The sequence below is a fragment of the Equus quagga genome, chromosome 1 (assembly GCF_021613505.1).
Source record: "Equus quagga isolate Etosha38 chromosome 1, UCLA_HA_Equagga_1.0, whole genome shotgun sequence".
Classification (NCBI taxonomy): domain Eukaryota; kingdom Metazoa; phylum Chordata; class Mammalia; order Perissodactyla; family Equidae; genus Equus; species Equus quagga.
The window spans coordinates 102,225,321-102,250,844 of NC_060267.1; the positions used below are offsets into that span (position 1 = coordinate 102,225,321).

The window sequence follows — 25,524 nt, forward strand, 5'->3', positions numbered from 1 at the left end:
GTTGGCTGTTCTCCAACCAAAGTGCAAATCTGAACCAGCCCCAGACGCGTCTGTCTATCCACCCAGCCTGAGAGGATCCCAGTGGGTCCTCAGGGTCTGTTGAGCTGAGCAGGACAGTGGCCTTGATGAGTGAGGAGGCTGTGCCGGGGGTGGTCCCAACAGAGGAGTCCCTGGAAAGCCCCAAGGGAAACCCTGTTTCTGATGCTCTCCAGGTTCAGGCGCTCTGTCCCTGTGGAACAGGCCTCCAGGGACCACCAGCTGCCCGTGGGCCAGTGCAGGCCTAGAGCCCTCTGCCGCCCCACAGATCCTGCTACCCCAGGACTACTCCTCCCGATGCATGCCCCTCAGAGTCTAGAAAATGCTCACGGCACTTACGACAGCTGGCTTGAGAGAGCCTCTGGATGTCAGCCGTGCAGGCTTGGGCAAGTTACTTAACCTCTCTGCACGTCAGTTTCCCCCTCTGCACAATCAGGATAAGGATAGGACCAACCTTGCAGGGCTGCTGTCAGGAATTAACGAGTGAATGCATTGCCTAGCACACAGTGCTGCTGAATTAATGTCTCTTACTGTTGTCCTTACTAACAGCATGATTCTTCTCAGTTCTGAGGTCTGAGGCACAGAGACCATGAATCCACCACTTGCCCTCACCCCTCCAGCTTGTAGATGGAGAGATGGTGGCATAGGGAAGCCGCAGGAGGAACCCGGGTGGGGGGAGCCTGGGGGCTTGACTCCCAGCTCCCCATACTCCTCCCCACACTCCTCCCCACACCCACTCCCACTCCAGACTCGCCCCCACCTGGAGCCTCTCCTGGGGCCCTCTGTGCAGGATGGGACCCCTTACACGTGGCAGCTCAGCAAAGACTCAGTCTCGCTCAGGGCCAAGGCCTGCATTTGCCCACAGACCCCCTGCCCCAACTCCCCACATCCAGCCTCTGGCCCTGCACACACACACAGCACCCCTGCATGCCCAGCTCTACCGGACAACCCCATGCTCAGAACAGGGAGGAAAGAAAAGGCCACAAGGGACATGCCATGTGAGAGGGTGATGAGGAGGCTGTGGCACAGAAAAGTAGAGACGGAGAGAGACTGTCACACACAGAGGGACCATGAGAGAGACAGCAGCAACGAGAAGGGCAGACAAGAGCAAGACAGAGGGGCAGAGAAAGACAAGGAAAGACAGAGGCTGAGGGGGAGAGAAACAAAGATGAGAGAGGGAAACACCAAAGAGAGACGGTAAGTGACAGAGAAAGAAAGAGAGTTAGAGAGACTCAGGCAGACAAAGAGATGGAGAGAGAAAGAGGGAACAAACCCGAAAGAGATGGAGAGATGGAAACGGCGGCAGGACAGAGAGACACAACCCACAAGCTCAGATTCAGGGAGAAAGAGACCCACACCGAAGGGAGACACAGGCAGCAGACAAACCCAAAAAGCGCCAGAGATAGGGTCGAGGCGGAGCGAGGAGCGACAGGGCGGGAGGCAGGCAGGGGAAGCCTCCGCCCTCCATCCAGACCCTCCGCGGCCCGCAGAGCCCGCCCGGTGCCCAGGCCCAGCGCCCAGCCCCGGGCAGGCAGGGGCCGCCCCGCGCCCGGCCGCTCGGTACCTTTGGGCCGCCGCCGCACCACGCCCAGCCGCCACTTGAGCGACACCGCCAGCATCGCGCCTCTCTTGCCCTCGGGGCGGGCGGCCGGCCGAGCCTCCTGGCGCCGCAGCCCTGCCTCCTCCGCGCTCGCGCTGCCTGCGCTCACTGGCAGAGGCTGGGTGCTCCCTGCCTCCGCCCTCCCCCAGTTGCTAAAATAGATAATCCTCCCGGGAGCCGGCGGCTGGCACCGGTGGCGGCAGGGCCCTTCCTCCACCCAAGTCCCGGCCCGGGGAGTGCGGCTCGGGGTGTTCCCGGCCCTGCGGCAAACCTCCACGGGGCGCCCCACCCAGGGCTCCTCCCAAAGTGCTCAGCCTCGCCCACTCCTTCTTTTGGCAAAATCTACCAGTTCCCTCTCTCTCCTTCACAGGCTGGGCTGGCTCCACTGAACTTCCCTGCCTGGGGACCCGTGCTCAGCCTTCAGAGATCCCTGCCTGGGGAAGCCCCTGCCTGCTGGATCCCAACAATGCTTTTCCTACTGGGTTGCGACCATTTGCACACCCCCAAGACCAGGAGCTCTCAAAGACAGGACAGGGTCCCCTGGGCCTGTGTCCTGGGCAGTCAGCACAGGCACTTGCCACCTGCCTCTTTGGCGTTGCCCTCTGCAGTTACCCTCATTGTAACACGGGATGACTAGAGCCCACCCAACTGCTGGTTGGGTGGAGTCACTAGGACTCCCTGAGGGCTCCAGGCATTCAGCAAGAACTCAATAAATGTGTCTGGCGTCCCTTCCTCCACTGAAGAGAAAAGCTCAGACTTCGCAAACGGAGAGTGACGGGAGAAATCGGAGAGCATGGGCAGACCTGAGTTTGAATCCTGGCTCGATGTGCCCCACTAAGCCTCAGTTTCCTCATCTGACTAATGGGGCTGACAGTTCCTGTCTCCAATACGGTGAGGGCTGTATGAGATCATGCACACAGAGCACTTAGTGGAGTCTAGCACACAGTAGGTGCTCAATAAATAATAAGTAGCTGCTGTAATATTGAGATTATTTTGTGTGGAGCCCAACTCCTGCGTGTGAGTGGAGACGGGAGGTCCAGCGAGGTGACGACTGGGCTGAGGTCAAGCAGGAAAGTCAGGAACCTGGTGCTTTCCATGAATCTCATTCAAGCTTCACAGTGCACCATGATGGTCCTAGGGTCATTGTCATTTTCCAAAGGAGGACACTGAGGCTGAAGAGGTACAAGATGCCCCCAGACTCACACAGTGCACAAGTGGCAGAGGAGGGTCCCAGATGCCAGCCACCAGGCTACACCATGGCCACATTTGGGCCAGAGAAAAGCCCTTGTAAAACCCCTACTGTGTGCCAGGCTCTGTGCCGAGCATGATGCCGGCTTAGCCCAGGGAGGCGAGGCTGCCTGCCTGGGGCCGTGCAGACTGCTAAGCGGCAGAGCTGGGGCAGGAGCCCCGACAGTCCAGGTCCAGAGCAGGAGCTCTGGCAGGAACGAGGCCACTGCCCACCTCCATCCCAGGCCCTGGGGAGAAGAGAAGCAGCCCAGGTGGTCTCCAAAATCCACTGAAATGGAAAGTGCAGCAAGGAGTCAGGGTGCAAAGATGCCGGGCGCTGAGACGTCAGAGCACGGAAATCTGGTGGCCTGGCCTGGAGGGTTTCCTGTCACCAGTTCACCCTGAAGGATGCCCTGCGAACGTCCCAGGCACCACAGTGAGGACGCCTCAGGGCTGGATCCACACATGGACAGAGAGGTGGGTCAGCCAGCTTGAGGTCCCGCTCCGCCCGCCCCAGAGACCCCCACAGGCTACAGGGCCCACTGGTAGGGCGTTGGACCTGGGGTCCCCCACACCTGGATACGGAGCCCAGCTGGGAAACTCCTGCCCACGTGGCCTTGAGTTTCCTCAGTTGCAAAGGAGTCACTTGGTCCCCTCTGCCCCCTGGGCGGTGGGAGGTCAGATGAAGAAAGGGAGCTCTCAGGAGTGGGGTGGGGCTGTCCACAGCACCCGCCCAGCACAGCCGAGGGAGCGGGGGTTAAAGGCCTGCCAGTGCCAGCGCTGCAGTGTTTAAGGCCAGGGGCTGTGGGGCCAGACGGCCTGGCTCAAGTCCCAGCTCCACGACTTCCTGGCTCTGTGATGGACAAGTTGTCTTAAGCTGTCTGAGCCGGTTTCCTCACCTGGAAAATGGGGGTAAGAATAGTTTGTACCTGATGTGTTGTGAGGATGAAACGAGATAAAATGAACAGAAAGCCCCTAGACAGCACCTGGCACAGTCAGCCCTCCATAAACACATGTGGGCGTTACCACTAAGACGGAGGTCATCAGGGGCGGCAGAGCTCCAACTTGAGTTGAAGTGGAATGCAGGCAGACCGGGCGGCTCAGCTGAGTTAGCGGGGCAGGTGAGCCGGACGTGCCCCAGGACAGAATTTATCCTAAAGGAAAAAGGAGCCAAGAGAGATGTGCATGACCCTGTTGTCCCTACTAATGGGGACCTGGCCTTGCGATGGGCCTGAGACGGGAGCACCACGAGAGGGAGCTCGCGGTCTGTCTCCCCATCTCTTCCCAAGCTCAAGGCTTCACGGGTCTCCCCCATCTAGAGGGGCACAGGATCCATCCAGAAGCCACGCAGGCCCAGCCACTCAGAGCTGATGTGGAGACGGCTCCCACGGGACCCAGGTCCTACTGGGCAGCTCTCTGGCGCTGTGTTAGGTGCCACACCGGGAGCAGAGCTGAGGACACGGCCCTGGCTGCTAAGAGCTCCTAGCTGAGGGAGATGCTGCCTCTTCCTGAGTCTCAGTTTCCCCATGTGAACACGGGGGACAGGAACCTGCACCTCACAGGGTCACAGGGAGGAAACTACAATTCCACATATCAGAGCATCTGTATACAATAGGTGCTCAATACACGCCTTCCCTCCCCACACACAGTCCAACTTCCTCTCCAGACCAGGAGCTCTCTGAGAGCTGGCATCTGCACGGACCCCGGTTGTTTCTGCCTCCTGTTCCCTCTTCTTCCGGCAGCATCACCCCATTTTCTTCCCTTGTGCTCCATCTGGGTGGCGCTTTGCCCCCCAGCTCCAGGAGGGGCCCCTGACCCGAGCACACCAGCCAGAATCTCCCGCCCCGGCCGTGGTGACTGGCACACGTGACCCAAGTCAACTCAAGGAGTGACTGTTGGGAGACTCGGGGTGAACTCCTGGAAAAGGGAAATTCTTCCCTCTGGGGGTGCAGACAAGAGGGGTCATTCTGGAGGTGCTGGTGCCCACTGCGGCACCCACCCAAACGGAGGAGAGTGAGAGAGAGAGAGGAGGATGATGGAGACTGATGGAGGCCTGAGGACAGATCATCTTGATGAGGATCCAGGCTGCCCCAGGGAGAGAAGCCCAAGGCGTCCCGCCCTACATACTGATCTATAGCATCCTCGGGAAGCATAGGCCATCCTGACTTAACCCGATCTGATTCCTATCCAAAGTTATAGGACCACCCGATAACCAGACCCCACCTACACTGATACCATTTTAATGACTTTTTTACATAATATTTCCTTTTTCTTGTAAAGAGATAACTCACATACCTATGCCTTAAATTTAGCCCTACCCTCAACCCATGCCTGCAGCTCTTACTGCCCACGGGTCCTGTCCCCATGCTGCAGCTCTTACTGCCCATGGGCCCTGTCCCCATGCTACTCCATGCTATTCTCTGAATAAAAGAGCACTTCTGCCAGACCTTGAAGTTCCAAGAAATCCTTCTTTCAATTTCTCGACTCTCTGAGCCCGCTTCAATCTCAACTGGCTCCCCCAACCCCCTGACCCCGCGCCTGAAGTCGGTGAAAGCCCTTTGCAGTTACTTTAGCCAACAAATTCTTTTCTTTGCTTAAGCCAGTTTCCCTTGGGTTTTGGTAACAGATCGGAAAGAGTGAGTCCTGACTAGTCCAGCCAGTCTTCCTCCCCTCAGGTCCCAGCACAGAGCAGGGGCTCAGCAAGTGCACAGTGAATGAAGGAATGGAGGATAACAGAACATGGACTGACACGCTCCCCAAACTCTGCCTTCAGCAGGGCCCCTGAGCCCTGGACTTTAGTTGGAGGAGGCCACAGCTGGATGATGGGTTTCTGGCAGGCAGTAGAGTCAGCCCTCGGGAATGGGATGGCGGTTCTGACTTCCAGCCACCTGCAGCTTGCCTGTCATCTGAGCCGCACTTGCTAGGCGCCCCCACTCCGTGATCCCCAGATTTTCACAGGGGTCCTTCTGCAGAAATGGCAGCCCAGGGAGATTGTGGGAGAGCACAATACCCCTTAAAAAAGATGAGACCAGCAGTGAAACAGCAGGTCAGGCCAGGCAGGGAGCCAGGAGCCTGAGTTCAGGTCCCAGCAGGCCATGGGCTACCATGTGGCCCGAGCAGGTCTCTGCAGTTCACTGGCCTTCATGAGCTGCACTCCGTCGTCATCCCTGGGTTCGCCCTCCCTGTGCAGTCTCATTTTCTCTGTCCCAAGGCACAGAGAGATTCTTCCCCTTACTTAAGGTCACGCAGCCACTGAAGCAGCCAGGCCAGGATTCAAATGTGGGGCCGTATGACTCCCCTCAAAAATGAGCTGACAGAGCCCAAGGATGGGCAAATAGGACGAAAAGGATCACAGAGGGATCCAGGCCAGCCTCTACCCCTTGGTTCTGCTTTTCCCATCCCTGCCTCAGCCTCACAAAGCCCCAGAGGCCCTGGGTTGCTGCCACCCCCACCAGCTTCCCAAAACAAATTAGCATCTCATCAGACATGCCTTTAATCTTCTCTGCCCGGCCCTTTCTTCCCCATGGGCCCACTGGTGACATTCCTGCCGCCCAGCTTTGCTGATCTAAATAAGACAGAGGCCTCCGGGCTCCCAGGCAGAGGAGCGGGGTGGGGGGCAGACTCCACTTAACCACTTCCTCAGGCCGGTGGAGGGAGAGGACAGGCCATCCATTCACTCATTCAACAGATATTTATTAAGCACCTTCTGTGTGCCGGGCCTGGAGGCACAGCCATGAGCAGAACACAGCCTCCACAGCGCTGCCACCCCAGCAGGAAGACGGAGTCGACGGCAGATGTAACACGTAAGAGCTGCAGCATGTTAGAGGTGACACACGATGGAAATAAACAGTGCGGGGCGAGGGAATCGGGGCGCAGGGGGAGATGCTGCCCATTACAAACGGGGGTGGGGGGGCGCCCAGAACCCAGACTACAGCCTCTCACACTTTTTCCCACTGAAAGGGCCCACAGGGTTCCTTAGAGAAGTGGCTGGTCCAGGGCTGATCCTCGGACATCCTCTGGTGCCAGAAAGTAAGGAAATGCTCGAGGTCTGACGGGGGAAGGCGGAAAGGACACAGAAGCCGGCTTGAGGGGCTCCCACTGGCCAATTCTGGGACAACTTGAGCATCAAAAAGAATGATGACTGCAAAACTGCAAAAATTGGTATGTTTATGATTCTCAAAAGAAAGAAAACATCTCGCCGGTCCCTTTAAGTAATGAAGGCCCCATCATCACTCTGTAAACAGAAAACGAGGGTGAAGAGTGAAGCATTTCTCCTGCCTCCCCATGCACACGGCATTTCAGGGGACCCTAACAAAGGGGAGGCGATCTTAGGAAAGCGCCACAGCAGATAAGTGCAGAGGAAACGCCAGGATTGGAGAACCTGTCGGCAGCCCTAGTGCAGTGAGGATCCGGCACTGACCATCGATGGAAGGATGACAGGCCCCTGTGACAGACGGACCAGGCAGACAACACTGGAACCCTGGACCAATCTTAGCATCACCAAGAGGGGAACATTCTGGCATATGCGCCTCCTGATAGGATGTGGAAGGAAGCCCACAGCACCACCCGTGACGTATTCTTGCCTACAAAATTGGAACTGAATCAAATCCGGCTTCAGACCCAAATTTAGACCCAGTCAACAGAAGTATAGGGGACAGAAGACTGTATTAAATGACACCGCCAGGCCATTCCACGGGACAAATGACCAGGTTTCCCCAAGAAATAATTAGAGTGAAGAAAAATGAGGGGGAAGGGACTCATAGATTAAGAGAGACTTAACAGAGCCATCAACCAAATGCCATGCAGGGACCTTAGCTGGATCCTCATCTGAATAAGCCAAGTGTGAAAAGACATTTGGGAGACGAGTGGGAAACTGCAGGAGTACTGGCTATGAGAGGATATGGAGGAATTATGCTAATTCTGTTGGGTTGACGCTGTTATTGTAATTTTATTTAAGAAAAAGTCTTGGCTGGAGATAGAGATGAAACAAAAAAAAGTCTGAGATTTAGCCTTTAAAAAATGCCTCAGGGGTACTCCTGCGTTATGTGTGCCATTTAGAAGTATATAAAAATTTAAAACATAAAATAAAAATAAACACGGAGGTCATAAAAGGCCTCACGGAGAATGTGACATTTGAAGAAAGGCTGAGAAGAGGGAGGGAGCCGCGGCGGGGGACTCCAAAGGAGGGGGCTCCCAGGGAGGGGGCCGGCCTGGAGCGGCCAGGTGGGGGATGGGGGCAGAGCCTGGAGCAGAGGAGGCCCCGTCCTCTGGCCTCGGACACGGTCACCGGACCGGGGTCAGGGCAAAGGAGGTGAGGAGCTGGGCAGAATCTGGTTTCTTGTGAAGCCCCGGCTGCCTTCCTCCACCAGGGTGAAGCGTTTGCTGAACAGCTGACGGACATTTCTCTAGGTGAGAAGCACGCACTCCGGGTCAAAGGCCTGGGCCCTGATGCCGGCCCCCGCTCTCTGCACGGTCACTTCCCCACTCTGGGCCTCAGTCTCCCGGTTGGTAAAATGAGGTGATGATCAAGGACTCCAACAATTAGGCTCCTCTATGGAGACGCAGGAGGCGAAAATGTCCTGCCAAATGGTAAGGGCTGGGCCTGTGCTGCCCACAGGGAAACAGCCTTAACTGGGCACGGACTGCATGCCAGGCAGCTCCGGCCTCCTCAGGCCATCAAGCCTCGCCTTGTCCAGGTGAAATCACCTGGGGAGCTTACAATGACTACTGCTGAATCTGAACTTTGTGGGTGCCAGGTAGAGAACCACTGCCTCCTTGCTGCCCTGTAGCAAAGACGGGGCACCGGGGTTCAGAGAGGGAAAGTGACTGCGCCAGCATCACACAGCTTCCAAGTGGCAGAGGAGGCATTTCCGACACAACCTAGCCCCTCTTCCTCCCCAGACCTTCCAGAGGCTAAGAGCCAGAGAGCAGCCCCCCGGGGGGCTCACACCCTGCCAGGGGAAGCAGCCGTAGGTATGTCTGATGTTCTGAGACATTCCTGAGCCAAGAAAGAAAATGCCACCAAGCATTTTCTGGCTGGGCCAGGGCGGCTGTCCGACAGGTGCACCAACAGGGCCGCCTGCCAGGAAACAGGTGGCTGCCCGTTAATGCTCCTGGCACTGCCTTCACGGCACAATAATTAGGAGCAGATGCCTGGGCAGGCACCATTAACAAGGATGCCGACTGAGTCGCGGGGTGCTGGGTGGAGGTGACAGAAACGCTGCAGTTATGGCCCCGTGGGCCATAGGGGCTGCTGGGGCCAGGCCAGGCCACACCCTTCCCCACCTGATTCCAGGGCCCCGCTCCCCACACGAGCCAACCACAGCCCAGGGAGAGGGCGGCCTGGAGGCGAGGCGCAGAGGCTGACAGGTCTGGGTTCAGATCCTGTGCTGCCAGCCGAGGCACCTTGCTCGTCCGTAAAGTGGATGTATGGTCTCCCAGGCACGGGGCGGGCGTGACAGCTTCCCAAAATACTGCAAGACTGGGGCTGGCCAGGGCTCTGTGAACAGGACCTGTCTTCCAATCACACGCCAGGCATTTGCTTTCAGATTGCAGAAAAACGGAATCTGAAGAATGGGGGAAAAAATAACTGAGTTTATTAAGCATTACTCTGCAGCAGACACTGTCCCCGGGCTGCACACAGCAACCCTCTCCTCTGTCAGCGCCTGGGGTGGGGACTACGATTAGCCCCATGTTACGAACGCGGAGACCCAGGCGCACCAGGCAGGGCAGAGGGCCGAGGCCACAGGGCTCTGTGCCCGACCCTGGCAGCCTGGCTCCCAGCCCCGCCCTGCACCCGCTCTGCTGTTCTTTCCAAGCACAGACGCCTCTGTTGTGGTCCCCGTGCAAGCGCGTGGGTGGGTGTGATGAAATACAGCGAACGCGCCACCGTGAGCAGCAGAGGCGCACACAGCATTGCAGATGGTGGCGAAGGTTCGTCTGGGTCAGATGTGGAAGTTGGTATCATGTCCACCCTCTTCCCTTGGCACAAGCCAGTGAGACCCGCTTCTGGGAACTGAGTGACAGCCCACGAGGACACACAAGATTGAAACCCTGTAGCCCAGAAAGTTAGTCTCACCAGCCCCAGGATGGTGGATCCAGAACTGCAGAGCATGCATCACGGATCCACACCACACTGGGATCCAACCACAGGCCATTAGAACAGCAGCAGAGCGGGCCAGAATTACAGACACAAGCCACGGCCGTGAGCGGACCTAAGCCACTGTCCTCAGATTCACGGTGGGAACAGGGGAAAGGGATGGGCATCGTAGGACCCCAGACCATGTCCACAGGGACAGTATTAGTCCTTGGTTTCTTGCCAGACAGACTGTGTCTCCCAGAAGCTCCTGACCCCTCCAACTTTGCCCTCAATGCCACCAAACGCCTCTTCCCAAAGCTTTCCGTGAGAGAGGCAATCACACGGCCACTGTGTGACCTGGGACAAGTCCCTGCCTGCTTTGAGCCTCAGTTTCCCCACTATAAAGTCAGAGGGTTGACCCTTTCTGAAGGTCAACTCAACTCCGATAATCTGTGAAACGATCACATCACTCTTCTCTCCCTCCCTACAACCTTCTGTGGCTCCCAAAGGACCTCACTTGAAGGAAAGAAGGAACCAGGAGCCCTCCTGACGCCTGACCGCTGCTTTATCTGGACTCATCTCCAGGGCTCCTGGAATCTCAGCCTCTGCTCTCAGTCCCCTGGGTAAACGAGGTCCTTCCACTCTTCTCCTTTTACCATATGGCCTCCTCCTTGGAAGGCCTCCTCTCCACCTCCCTAAATCCCCTTGACTCCCTCAGACCATCATGTGTCACCTCCCCAAGAAGCCCTTCCTGACTCCTCTGGCCTGGCTAGGCTAACTTCTCTCCAACCAGAAGCAGGTTCCAAATCCTGAGTGCACTCGCTCCTCAGCACCCCACTGCTCCCTCCTCCACCCCTGCCACTGTCAGCAGCCCCCTCACTGCTGTCCCTGGCTCCATCCTCACCGTCCTTAATCCACCTTCCTCATGGCACACAACTGGTCCCCTGTGACCTCTGGCATCATGTTCTCCACTTCCTTCAATTGGCCTCACCATTTCTCAACCACAGGGCCTTTGCACCTGCTGTGCCCTCTGCCTAGAATGCCCATCCCCCAGCTATCTGCACAGCTCCCTCCCTCCCTTTCCCCTTTAGGTCCTCATTCAAAAATCATCCTCTCCGTGACTATGGAAAGGTGCACACCCCAATCCCCAGCACCCCCACCCCTTTCCCTGCTTAATTTTTGTCCTTAGCATTTATCATTGGACAAACCACTTTTTACTCGTATCTGATTTATTGCCTGTGTCCCCCATGGCAGCGTCAGCTCCATAGGGCAGGGACCACGTCCATCTTGTGCCCAGTCCCAGTATACAGCAGGTGCTCACCAAATACTTGTTCAGTGAGGGACTCGAGTCGCACCCGGCCTTGAGGCATTTCCTTGCTCTTTGCAGGCTGTTGGTCCTGCCCCTGAGGCCAGGAGGGCTCCCAGGTCAGGGGGCACGATTCGTTCCTCTCGGTTTCCCCCTCAGTTTGGGGCAGATATTCATGCAAGGTCACTCAGCAAGGAGATCAGAGCTGGGATTCGGACCGAGGACCATGGGTCCCACGCACTCTTTAGATCTGTTCCTGAGCACTACTAACACACCTGCAGAAAGAGGGCAGCCCCGGGAGGGATCCCCACTCGAGTCACACAAAGGCCCCGCCACCGCGTACGCTCCAGCTGAGGGAGGCCAGCCTCGAGTCCCGGCCGGACTGCACGAGGCTGGCGAGCACCAGCCCTTCCCTAGGGACACTCGTGCCCGCGGCACCCCATCCTGGGAATCGGGAGAAAGAGCAAGAGGTTCAGTGATGCCACTCCAGAGGTAAAGGAAACCTGGGGTCACAGGGGGGCCACCGCACTCACAGGACCCCTGTCCTCAGACCAGGCTCCACCTGAGGCTGGGGCGGCAGGAGCATCGAGAGAAGAAATAACAATGACGACAGCAGCGATAACCAAATCTATTTACAGACCCGATGCATTTATTTGACCCCGTCAAGCATTCACTGGCTCACCAAGGAGTCGCTGAGCAGCTCTTGCACTCCAGCAGTGAACAAAACCTATAGCACATTCCACTGGGGGGACAGACAATACATAGAACAAATAAGCACTATCAAGTAGGTTGAAATCAGCACATTCAAGAAAAATAAAGTGGGTGAGGACTGCGTGTGGGAGGAGGCCTCTCTGATCAAGTCTCTATACAAATGAAGGAAGTAGGGGACCCGGCCATGCAGATCTCTGAGCCACACAGAGGATGCAGCCAGTGCAAAGGCCCTGAGGCAGGACTGCGCCTGGCATGTTTGAGGACCAGCAAGGGAGCCAGTGCGGCTGGAGCTGAGTGAGGGAGGGAGGAGATGTCCCAGAGGATGTCAAGGAGGCCAGAACGGCAGGGGAGAGAGGGCTGGCTCTAGCTGCACTGAGGACTTGGCTTTCCCAGGAAGGGAGGTGGGAGCCATGGGAGGATGCTGAGCAGAGGGATGTGATCTGACTTAGGTTTGGACAGGATCACTCTGGCTGCTGGGGAAGAACAGACTGTTGGGGGTGAGAATGGAGGCGGGAGGCCAGTGAGGAGGCCGTTGCACCCATGCAAGCTAAGAGATGCCAGGGCTTGGACCAGGGGGGTGAGATGTGGGGGATCCAAGATACATTTTAAAGAAAAGCGGTGGCTCATTGCAGACACTCACAGCCCTGTGAGGCCAGGAGATGTAGGTCCACTTCACAGAAGAGGAAAATGAAGCTCAGAGAGGTTAAGTCATTTGCCCAATGTCACACAGCGAGGAAGTCTCAGAGCTGGGACAATAACCCAGGCCACCTAGCTCCCACACCTGTGCTGTCTCATCACGACTGTCCTGAGGGTCTCCTCAGGGCTCATGCCTGACTCACGGGGCATGAAATACAGGGTCTGAGGCCAGAAGGGAAGCACCCCTATCCCTTCAGGAGCTCCTGGCCCAGCTGGGAAGCAAAGCTGGGAAGAGGATGGGAGGGTGCGTGCGTGGGAGGGGGAGACGGGACAGGCGAGAGTGAGGGGTGGTAGGGACACGTTTTCCAGCTTCCCAGGTCTGCTGGTGAAGTGTGAGGGTGGCACAGTCAGGACACGTGGGGTGCACTCTGCAAATGCCCCCAGGGGGAGGCGGGAGGGAGCAGCGTGCAGTCAGACACCCGGGTTCCCATCCCTACTCTGTCCTTCCTTTAGCTGTGGGACCTTCAGCATATCACTGACCCTCTCTGTGCTCAGTTTCCTCACCTGCTGAATGGGGCTGTTGTGGGTGAACACGTGGAAAGTGCCTCTCCGCTCCGCGCTGGCCCCGCTGTCCCAGCTTTGGGGCTTTGCCTCCGCCGTCTGTCCATCTTTCGAAGTGGACTCAGGGCCTTCTTCCTGTCGCTAATTCAGGAGTGACAGCGAGACGAGTCACGCCTGCTTGCCTGGGATTCCGCCTTCAGGGAAGAAGAAGATTAACACTCCCTCTGAAACCAGGAGGTTCACTAAATGACATGTGGCTGAAGGCTGGATTCTTGGAATCATGCTGTGCCGGAGAGCTTCTGGTCCAAACTGTACCCCACCCATTTTACAGATAGGGAAACTGAGGCCTGGGAGGGAGGGGCATTTTCTTTTTTTTAATGCTTTTTTCTTTTTTTTGGTGAGGAAGATTGGCCCTGAGCTAATATCTGTGGCCAATCTTCCTTTTTCTTTTTCTCCCCAAAGCCCCAGTACATAGCTGTATATCCTAGTTGTAGATCAGCCCAGTTCTTCTATGTGGACGCCGCCTCAGCACGGCCTGATGAGCAGTGCCACGTCCTCGCCCAGGATCCAAACAGGAGAAGCCCTGGGCCAACGAAGCAGATTGCACAAACTTAACCACTCGGACCCAGGGCCGGCCCCTGGGAGGGGACATTTTCTGAGCCACCAGACCCCAGGGTACCCACGTCCCTGCCCTGGGGGAGTGCACGTGCCAGAGGTGAAGGGTACAGGCAGGGCGAGGGCGTTGGCCGATTAGGATGGACAGGTCCTGCTGGCCACACACTGACCCTCCGGCTGCTGGATTGTGGAGACACCCAGGGGAGGGGGACTGGGGGAGCAGGTGCCCCCACCCAGTGTGGAAGTATTTCAGCATTTTCCCAGCCAGGGGGCTCCCTCTGCCCCTGCCGCTGAGGCACGAGGAGCTCCTGCCAGGGTCGGGCTCTGTGCTGCACCCTTTCCGGGGCTGTCCCCTCCAGATCCTCACGGCCACCCTGGGAGGTGGGGGTTTTAATTAAAATGCCACCACTCACAGAGGGAAGTCCCTTGCCCAAGGTCCCACAGCCGGTAGGTGGCAGGGCCGGAGGGAGCCCAGCACAGGCTGGCAGCAAAGCCCGAGGCAGCGCTTGCTGCGACAGCCTCTGCCTGAGGCCCCTCTCTGAGCACCGCCTCCCAGGGGTCTCTGGCTTCCGGCTCCCCCACAGCATGGTGGGCCGGGCTCCGCTTCCACAAGTCAGGGGAGCAAAGACGGCCCTGCATGATGGTGGCTCCAGTCCTGTGCTCAGGGGAGACGCGCCTCCTGAGAAAGGCAGAGGGAGTGAGGGGTGGGGAGGGCCGTGCAGGGGCCACCCCACAATTACATCGTGGGGGCTCCGGGCCAGGCCCCACTCCGAGCACTTGATGGTACAGCAACTGTTTAACCCTCTGCCACAGTACTGCTCTGACCCCCGTCTTCCAGTTGAGGAAACTGGGGCTCCGAGAGATGAAGCGTCTTGCTCCAGGTCACCTGGCTGGCAAGCAGCGGAGCCAGGATGTGAACCGGGCTGTCTGGCTCCGGCGCCCGTGCAGAGGAAGCGGGGCAGCAGTGATGGGCAAAGGTGGGGAGAAGGACTTTCACGGATGAGGGCATCCGACCTCCAGTTAGAAGATGCGGGGGTCTGTGCAGCGAAACCCCTCCCGTTGCCTCCTCCTCCAGCATCTTAGCCCAGCCTGCTGGTCCACAACACTCTTCAAGGTCTAGTGTCCCAGCCTGACCCCAGATGGGCATCACGAGGCAGAGACCACCCGCGTGGGTCTGGGGTGTGACCCTTACGCCAAAGCAGCAGCAGCAGCAGGTCAGAGCCGGCGGGCAGGGGTCGGGGTCTGCCCTGGGCACAAAGAAATCCGGGAGAGTGTTCGGGCCACCTGGGGTGGGATTGGGGGTGTCGACAGAATTACAGCCTCGGCCGGAGTAAGAGAGGAGCTATGCAAAGCGCAGTGTGTGGACCTGGGCCTGTCCTTGAACTATTTCTCCGGACAGCAACGGATAAGTTCAGAAACCGAGAGTAAAAGGTCGGAGACTATTACAGTGATGTGACATCGCTCAACATCCAGGCGCCTGACGGGTGGCTTGTATTTTTCATGTCTTTCTTGTTTTATTTCATCTTCCAATAATTCATTGCTAGCGTATTTTTCAAATGTATCATCTCCAATAAATTGAAAAAGAAAAAGAAAACCCTGGCCCTTGACCAGGCAGTCTGAGAGGCCCTAGAGCACCAGCCAGGGACGAGAAGCTGGTGCCGGCCCGATGGAACTCAACATAAAATAAAGCTGGGAAATCAAAGTTTAGCTTTCACGTGTGCTGACACAGAAGTAGCATTTTTTCAGATCAGAGTTTGTCAGCCTCCGGCACTACTGCCGTCTTGGGCTGTACGGTTCTCCGTGCCGGGGCTGTCCACATCCTGCGCATCGTACATACAGAGCAGCATCCCTGGCCTCTACAGCCAGATGCCACTATGTACACCCCCTCCCCAGCTGTGACAACCAAAAATGCCTCCAGACACTGCCAAATGTCTTCTAGAGGGCAAAACCACCCCCGCTGAGAACTGCTGGCCTAGATGCTCTGATTCTGGGCGTGTGTGTGAGTATGTGTCTAGGTGAATGCGGATGTGTAGGGGTGTGTGTGTGCACGTGTGTGTGTTTTATCCCTGGCCTGCCTTCTTCACTCACATGGCCAGCCGGCCTGGCCCCGCAGGCATCTGAGTTTGCAAGCCCTGGTGTCACCCATTACCCTTAAGGGGTGCTGTTGGATCTCCCCACCCTAACACTGACCCACGGAACAGGCACTGCTCCCATGGAGGACCCGTCTAGGAGGGTCGCCTTGGGAAGCAGGGGACCCTCCAAGCCGCCGTCCACAGAGCGGAGCCATCAAGAAGGTGGACAGCCACCGGGAAGGGGAGCTGGGGCAGCAGAAGCTCCTCAGGGGGACATCAGGGAGCGCACAGCTTGTTCACACCACATGTCTGCGCCCCAAGCCTGGGGGACTGTGATTCAGAATGACCTGGCAGGGCCTCGGGGCTGCAGCTGGTGGGCGGACGGTGACGCCCAGCCAGAGCTCACACGGCTCTCTGAGAGCACCCGAGTCCCCTGGGAAGCTCAATAAAAATAGAGACTCAGGGCAAAAAAAGACTGGAAGGTCTGACGACAACAAGTGTGGGTGAGGACGCGCAGCCAGTGGAACTCTCAAACTGCCTGTGGCAACGCAAGATGGCACAGCTTCTCCGGACAGGAATTTGTCAGGATCCACTAAAGTCCCTGAATACATATATCCTAAAACACAGCTCCACAAAGTGTTAAAAATCCGCGTACCCTGTGGCCCGGCAATTCCACCTGAAGGTACAGACCCAACAGAAGAGCGTGCACCTGGCCACCAGAAGGCACGTCCAAGAGTATCCAAAGCGGCATTTTCCATAAGACTCACAAACTGGCAATGACCAGGAAGTCCACCAACAGCAGAAGAGATGCATAAAAACTGTGGCATGCTAATGCAACAGAATACTACACAGCAGTGAACAGAATGCGCCGCTGCAATGCACAACACAAGGGATGGGTCTCAGAAACTTGACAGGAAGTGAAAAAGGCGGGACGGAGAAGAGCACCGCCCACAAGACCCCATTCCCGTGAAATTCAAGAACAGGCGAAAACCGCCTTTGTGGCGTGGTGACGCTGTCCAGGTGGGAACACCACAAAGAAAACCAAGAGGGCAGTCGTCCAGAAAGTCAGGAGGCCGCTGCCTTTGGGGGGAGCGGGAGGGCACACCGTCGGAGATGCATCTTCGGGGAACTTCGAAGGGGCTGCGATGTTCCCTCTCTTAACGAGGGTGGTTACAAGAGTGTTCGCTCCTCATCATTCTCCACACTAAACTTCTGTGTCAGACCCACGTGTACATTTTAAGATTTTAAATAAAAGGGAAAAACTGTGCTTCCACCCCACTCCCAGCAACGCCGATTCCTCAGGGCTGAGTTGGGGCCTGGGGTGAGCATTTTAAATATACCCCTCCCCCCACTGCTGGAGATTCTGATTCCTAAGGTCCTGGGGCCACTCCAGGGTCAAGACACCTGCTGAGCACACGTCAGGCTGAGGCACCCCGAAAGCCAGCCCTGTTGGCAGGCCCCGCCTCACCGCAGGCTGGGCCACCTGAGGGTGGAGCCGGGCGGGACCAGACAGTGGCCGGCCCACAGTAGGTCCTGTCGAGGCCGCTGCTCGCTTTAGGAGGAGTGGTCTTGGGCCAGAAGGAATTTCTGACGCTACTCTGGGTGCAGGCGAGTACTGGAGGGGAGGGCGGGACTGAGCCGCTAGTCACTGAAATCCCATTGCAGACGGGCTGGCAGCCTGGTGCGCTTACCCTAGAGGCCTGGCCGGGCCAACAGCCCCTTAAGGAAAACAAAAAGGATGTGGAGAAAGCAATTAAGGGGCTGTCATCAGGGAGGTAGCCGGTATCTGCTCGGGCATCTGCCGAGCCTGTTCCATCTCCACAGAGCCCAGGAGGTGGGGGGGGGGGGGGGCGAGACTGGGGACCTTTGGGCCCATCCTCTGCATGAGAAGCCGTGGAAGACAGAGCGGTGTGGACGCAGCGTTTCCTTATCAGCCAGGACAGGCTGGCGCAGGTGTGCCTGGAACACACCCCAGTCACCACAGGGGACTTGTTGATTGCCTGCTAATTGCCTGGCCCCAAGGCAGTGCTGGGACAGAATGACAGCAGATCGGTCCAGCGCCACGGGGATCCCCGAGAGGGTGTGAACACACTGGGAGGCTTTCTGGGGAGGGGGGCGGGGGAAGGCTGCTTGGGGCGAGGACTACAGGATGAATGGAAATTAACCAGACGAGCCCCCCGCCCCCCTCCCCAGGCAGATGGAACAGGTGGACGAGGGCCCCGAGGTGGAAGTAAGTGAACAGCCTCGAGCATTCCCATGCAGCAGGCACGGTCCGGGGGGGTCCTGTATTAACTCAGTTCACCGTCACGACATCACTCGGAAGTGCGTGCCCATTATTTCCATTTTACAGATGGAGAAACTGGGCCACAGAGAGGTTACGTAACCTGCACAAGATCACACAGCTCTTAAGTAGCAGAGACTGCATTTGACCCACTGTGCTACACTGCCTCTCATTCAGCTAGTTTTCCCCCAAGAATGGAAAGGGGGCCAGTGTGGCTGGAGCCCAGAGAGTGCGGAGGACAGCAGTGAGAGAGACGGCGGAGAGGGCAGCAGCCAGGCCATGTGGGAGGATGCTAAATTCGGCCCCAGCAGCAGTGGGGAGCCCTTCAACGTAGGGAGGATGAGATGGGATCAGATAGACGTTTAAAGGTCAGGGTACAGCTGAACAGTCAAGCAACACTGCACCATCAACAAACCCTCCTCACCGTTCAGCATTCCCCCAGCGCCTCATGGCACCACGATCTTTTCTCCAGACGGTGTGGTGCATTCCGATCCCCATTAGACGGCAGGGACGCCTCCAACACAAACGCGCAAATTCTGCCAACTCGGATGGACGTGAGGAAGCACCTTCTGGCAGGAGCTCCAGGGACCCCGTTCAAACCTCTGATTAATCCTCTACAAAGCGCAGCTAAGCCACTTCCACATTTCTCTATTTCCATTTTTGCTTCATTGAGGTCGATTTCACTGAGATCGTCTTTCCTAATTAAAATTTACAACGAAGATCTCACTCATCAATCAATTTCTCTGCCCATAACACATACTACCCATTCTAGACTTCCGCCCCCGCGGTTTTCCCATTCTGGCCGTGACTTCCGTCAACTCCAATTCTCTCGAGTCAGATTTTTGCAGATCTTAATGTTGGCATGGAGATTTGACTCTTCTGTCAATTTTTAGATCAATAACTATTTTTACTGTGCACAGTTTTAGCCGATGTCAGTTTTATTTTGTGTTGATTATTTCTACTAGCGATGTTCATGATGGACTGGATCAGAGACAAATGGTCTGCATTTCTTTCTTAGGAAATCCATGAGAAATTGAAACATCTTTGTGAGTCAGAAAAAGAAAAGGAAACTGAGGACAGAGAGCTCCAGAGACAGACAGAGGCCGACAGGGAGAGACAGAAAGACACAGGGATACAGAGAGGGAGACAGGCTGTGAGCAGACAGCTTAGTATCTGACGGCTCAGCGGAGTGCAAGCTAGCGGCCACCTCGCCTGCTTCCTCTCCAGCCTCGGTCAGGACGTTCCCACCTCCAGGCCACTGCCCCACCCGGAAGCCCCTTCGCTTCTTGACACTCAGCTCAGGGCTTGCTCATTCCACTGGTCAGGACAGCTTCATCAAAATAGGAGAAAAGGTCACTGGGCTTGTGTCCCAGCAGACAGGGCCCCAGGCCACATCCTGACCAGCTAACAACACTCCAGGCCCGAGCAAAACGAGCCACAGCCCTTGGTCTGGAGCCAGGGGAGTCCCAGCAGAAGGGAGCCGGCCGACGTGGCCAAAAAGCGAGGGCGCTGGGCCAGGCAGGCCGGGGTCTGAGTCCTGCCTCTGTCTCTTCTTGATTTCTCTGTCTCAGATCTCAGCTGCCTCATCTGAGGACCTGGATGAACACCCAGCTTGCAGGGTGCATGTGAGGCTGGGGCCCTTGTGTGACGCAGCCACCAGGCCCCTCTGCCTTAGCACTCACTGTGGCCTCCCGCACTGGGCGGCCTAGGGAAGGCGCAGACCTCTCAGCTCTGGCTTCACTTGCCACCGAGCCATGGCCCTATCCTTACCACAGGGCCTGGAGGGCGGAGAGGATCAGAGCTTGGGGTCCCTCTGGCTCAGCATCCGGGCCGGTGAGGGGCCTTCCACAGGGCAGACCCGGACTCTGAGATGGGGTCGGGGGGCTGGTTTTGGTTGCTCTTCTCTTGCCTGCCGGGTCCAATCCTTCACGAGGCTGCGTGGAGTCCTGTGTTAAAAAAGCCTCTGAGGGCAAGTTGGCAAGAACGAGTGGCGATCAATTAACAGTACCTACCATGGCCATGGGCTGGGGGTGTCTTGTGACTTCTGCATCTTTACTTGGAGCAGTGCAAAGACCGAGAGCGCAGAGCTTTGGTTTGAGTCTCAGCTACACCACAACAAGCTGGTGACCTTGGGCAAGTCACATCACCTCTCTGAGCCTCATTTCTTCGTCTGGGAAATGGGGATAATATTATGATTGATTTCACAGGACTGTTGTGAGGGTTCAGCAAAATTGTGACCCGGGAACCAGGCAAAGAAGGGGCCACTGAGGACCTGGCCAACAGCTAACATGGTCTGTCAGATGTTTTCCAGACAGGAAGAAACCTTGTGTTCTGTTTTACAGAAATCAATGTCCCGTTTTGCAGATGTTGCCATCTTGCACAGAAACTCACACGTTTGCAGCAAGACCCCTCAAAATGTTCCAGCTCCAAGGGTCCTAAAGTTACTCATTAACATCCTAAATTCTCCTCCTCTGGGTGGGTCCAAACAACCATTTTCAGACCATGCGATCTATGCAGCAGCATGTTTACCTGCTACGCACGTGTCCTGAATGAGCGCCGTTGTTACACAGCTGTTACGAATAACCTTGCTAGCCTCTGCTCTCTCGTCTACAGCGTCCTACCGGCACTGAGCTCGGGGGGGACAGCTCCGGGAGTGTCCCCGGTGTCTCCATTGCTCGTGCAAGCAGTAAACCCCTTCGCCTGCTTCTGCCTTGGCTGTGCTTTTTGGCTCCGCACTCACCAAGAGACGAACCCACGGAGTCCAGTTACAAAATGGTGTGTATGTAGGTGCTAATAAAAATTTATGAAAGAACGGGGGTTTTTTCTTTCTTATTTATCAGGTGAGTCAACAGGGAGGTGAAAGAGCTCTGGGCTGGACTGTTTTCAGCCGGTGACCCAGGTCAGCTGCTTTCTCTCTCTTGTAAAATGGGGCTGTTTCTTACACAAAGTTGAACAGACACTCAGCAGGCAACCCAGTAATGCCACTCGTAGGCATCCAGCCCAGAGCGGGGGAAACAGGCGTCCACGCAAACCCTTGTACGCGGGCGCTCACAGCAGCTCCCGTCACAGCAGCCCCAACTAGGAAGCCCAAATGCCCACAAACAAGGGCCTGGACGAAGGCACGCCCTGGATCACCCGGCAAGAAAAGAACAGAGGCTCACACCAGCGTGGACGAGCTCAAAACAGGCCGAACATGCGACAGGAGCCAGAGGCAAACCGTACATCCTATGTGATCCCGTTTACACAAAACTCTAAAAAAGACAAATCTAATGGACATCGATGAAAAGCAGATGAGGCGCCTGGGTCTGGCGGGACGGGGAGGAGAGCGTGAGCTCTGGGAAGGGCACAAGGAGCTTTCGGGGGTGATGGGAAGTTCGCACTAGAATGGATCGGGGCGCCGGGCACGTAGGTGTATACATAGTTAACACTTTTCAAACCGTAACTGAAAATGAGTGTATTTTATTCTATGTAAGTTGTACCTCAATAAAGTTAATTTTTAAAAAGAATCATGTTCCTGAGACAACCTTCTTGCAAACCTCCGGGGTTTGGTCTTTGATCGGATATCACACACCGGTGGACACGCGGGGACTGTGTCAAACTGGAAAGTACTTTACAGGCGGGAGCGATGGTGGTTATCTCCATGGGAGGTGCCAAAAACGGGAGTCCAGCACTGCAGGTTCTTCGGGGACTCCCCGTGAAGGCGAGGATGCCACGGCCCTGGGGTCAGGCTGGCCTGGGCTGGAATCCAGCCTCCTACCTTCACCACCCTGCTCTGCAACCTGGGGCAAAGCAGTCTCCCTCTCTGAGCCTCAGTTTCCCAGAATATTCCTCTCAGTGAAGGGCAGTAGAGCTCCTGGCTCTGGGCTGAACGCTAGGCGTGCAATTGACCCTCATCAAATGTGGCCTTCCCCAGTACCCCACTGACAGACAGACCAGCGCAGAGTGGGAAGTGGCTCCCCAGGGCTCAGCGCTCCATGGTGGCAGGGCAGCCTGAACCCCGTGTGCTTCCGCGCCATTCCTGGGCGGGCCCTCTGGGCTGTGCTCAGGGCCTGTCCATCCCATGCACACTGGCCTCCTCTGTTGCTAATTACTGAGATCCTCCCACCAGCCATGGCATTTCCCCCCTTTTTCCAGCACAGTAACTGATGGACAAATCGCCTCACGTCAGGGCACTCGGAGAGCTGCTGACCCCACCAGGGCCCTCGTGCTGGATGCGGAAGCTGTCTGCCCCGCCAGCTGGGGGACCCTGGGGGCGGGGGCTGGGGCTGGCCACCCCTGCACCCCAGCTCCCTGAGAAGAGGCTCAGCCAACACCCGTTATGATTAAGGAGTGAAAACCACACGCAGGTCCTGGTGGCCCCAAAAGGGTCTCCTCGCCTTTCCCCCTGCCGAGGTGGCAGAGCAGGAGCAGATCCTAGCCCTTCTGACTCCCCAGGCGCCCCCCGCCCCACTCTGCTTCTCTCAGCTCTGCGGGCTGTGCCAGGAACTGCTACCCTGTCTGATGACAGATTTCCTGGCTCCCAGGTGAGCTGGGCGAGAGGAGCAGGGGGAAGTGACTGCCGTGGGGAGAGCACGGGCAGAGGGAGCTGTGCCAAGGGGCCAGTGCATGAGCTGGAAACAGGTCAAGTTTGCAAAAGTTAGGCACACCACAGGGGTCAAAACCTCTGGGGAGATGTCCTGAGTTTCCCCTGGTCCACAGCTCGCACAGAACAGGAATCCTTTTGACAGCAGCTCAGCAGCTGTGACGGGGAGCTCACCACCTGCCAGGCAGTGCAGACCAGTCTCACCCAGCTCTGCGGGGAGCAGAAGGTGCTGGGGCCTTCCTTTCTCCGCCTGAGCTCGGCTGGGGGCCCAGAGGGGAAGCCCGCACCTCTGAACGGGGGATTCTGAGCACTGTGGGAGGTGTGGCAAGAAATTAGGTTAAAGCAGGAATAATCAGCTCATCAACCACCTCGCCAGACTCCCCACGCACACACAGCCGGCGTCGGAGCTACGCTGCCGACTGTCACCGCCCGCCTGGCACCAGGCGAGCGACAAGTGAGATGTTTTATTTATGTGTCGTGCATATTTATTAGGAAGAGGTAAATAAATTAGCTGCCTGCCATCTGCAACCACCAGCCCATGCTAAGTTCCCTGCCTCCTCCTTCGCCTAGGGAGGGGCCCCACACCAGCAAAGTGCGTGTCCTGAAAAAGAGGCGGCTCCTTTTCCAGTATGATTTTCTCCAGGGTTTGAGCAGCCCTAGAATTAAAATTTTTCTGAGAGGAAATGGACATCAAGTAATATTCCAGGCCTTCTACCAATAGCTGATCCTCCCAGCAAGCCCAGGAGGTGGGCATATCATCACTCTCATTTATACATGAAGACACGGAGGCTCAGAGAGGTCAAGTCACTTGCCCAGGGTCACACAGCAAGCGAGTGGAGGCTGAGCCCAAGCCAGGGAGGCCCAAAGACTTCCGTGATGTGCTGGGGAGAAAGGCTGGACCAGGAGGTGACTACAGTCCTGGCTCTGGTGCTAGCTGCTGTGGGGTCCAGGCTGGTCCCTTAACTCTCCTGGCCCTTCTCTGTTGGATGGGGAAATAAAAGACAACAGGAAAGACTCCACATGGGGCTGTGTGCAGAATCAAATCGCCACCCATCCGAGTCCTGAGTGGCCTTCAAATCCACCACGGAGGCTCCTGACTCCTCCTCTTGAAGGGCACAGACAGCCCCCTACCCCTGCCCTGGGCTTGCTGTGTGACTCTGGGCATATCAGCGAACTTCTCAGAGCCTCAGTCTTCTCCTCTGTAAAATGGAAAAACAACTGGGTGGGGGAAGGTGCAGGCTGCGACGAAAGGGACCTCAGGGGCATGGAATGGCCTGTCCAGTGCAGGTCTGGTGTGGGAGGCAGGCAGGCTGGGCCAAGGACCATGGGGGAGGAGAGGAACTTAGAGCACCTGATGGTGCTACAGAGCCCAGAGAGGGACTGTGACTTACCCAGGGTCACACAGCAATCACAATCCTTGGGTGCCTCAGACCATGTGTCTCCCAGGTCGTGGAGACAGAGTGCAGGGCGCTGAGCCCAGCATGGCCCAAGCTCCACCTCGATGGGAATCTTTCAGGCAGCACCATAAATCTCCCCGGAGCCACTCCTGCCTGGGGTGTGCAAGCCGGCCTCGCTGCCTCCGCCTCCCTGCAGGGCCTTTCTATGAACTTCATTGCAGAAATGTCTCAATAGCTTTAACTTTCCCTGAGGGGCTGCCTGCACCGCCTTCCAGGGGGCCCCTGGGCCAGGGCCAAGCAGGGCGCCCACTCCCCCTCAAACAAACAGAGATTTCCAGATAAGAGATTCTTGTTAAGATGTTGATTTAGCAGTTCGGAGCTGACATGAGTGAGCCCTCACCAGGGGCCAGCACAGCCTCCCAATCGCCCCAGGAGGCAGAATCGGCCCATTTCACACAGAGGGACAGTTCAGAGCAAACACGGGCCCATCGGGCCTCCAGCTCTGGGGCAAGGGAGTTGGGGGGCTGGGGAACTGCTAATGTGCAAACCCAGCTTGTCCTGGGACAACCGGCAGCGGGAACAGGTGTGAGCTACAGGAAGGAGACGGGTCAGACTTGAAGGTGCACCCTGTGCGCCAAGTCAGTCTCAGTCCTCCGACTTCCTTCACAAGGCGGGAGAAGCAGTCACAGCAGCTAGCTCAGCTGGGCGCCTGCTGTGTGCCAGGCTCTGCAAAGGTCTCCCGTAACTCTCAGAAGAAACCCAGACTGCTCCCCTCGGCCCTGTGGGCCCTGCTGGCCTCACCCCATTCCACTCCTCTGCTCCCTCACAGCACTGCGGCCACACTGGCCTCCATTCCTCAAATACATGAGGCACACACCTGCCCCAGGGCCTTTGCCCCAGCTGTTCCCTCCTCCTGGAATGCTCCTCTCCCCGGTCTTCCCTTGGCTGGTCCCAGCACAAATGTCACCTCCCCCAGAAAGCCCTCCCTGACTACTCCATCACCTTCTATCATCTCATCCCATTTCCTTGTCTCACTTATTTGTCCACCTCTTTATGGCCGGTCTCCCCTGCTCCGTAAGGACAAAGAGTCTGTCTTGTTCACTACTGCATCCCGGCACTTAGAACACTGGCTGGTACATGAGAGCTCATAACTAAACAACTGTAGACTGAATGAAAGGTGAAAGGAAGGAATCAGCTGGCACCGAGTCTGAGTGGCAGGCCGGGACGCAGGCAGGAGGGAGGCAGCCAGTGCCTGCGGTCCCGACGAGATGAGGACAGCCCTCCCCTGCCCCCTGGAGGCTGGCTCCCCGGATCAAAGTGCTGGGGAGAGGGTGGCTCCCTGCAGGGAAGGGGGAGGCCTCGTGGGATGTGGAGGAGAGAAATGGCCTAGAACATGAGGAATAGCGACACTCCTGGGATTAG

General features: G+C 57.0%; 1 protein-coding gene across 1 annotated transcript in view; it reads right to left on the reverse strand.

Moving 5' to 3' along the window:
- Positions 1-1,694, reverse strand: part of GRIP2 (glutamate receptor interacting protein 2) — a 58,903-nt gene extending 57,209 nt beyond the window's left edge. The window contains exon 1 of the mRNA XM_046652932.1: positions 1,601-1,694. Within this exon, the coding sequence (XP_046508888.1) occupies positions 1,601-1,655 (55 nt within the window). The 5' untranslated portion in view covers positions 1,656-1,694. The remainder of the gene's footprint in view (positions 1-1,600) is intronic.
- Positions 1,695-25,524: the final 23,830 nt, after the last annotated feature.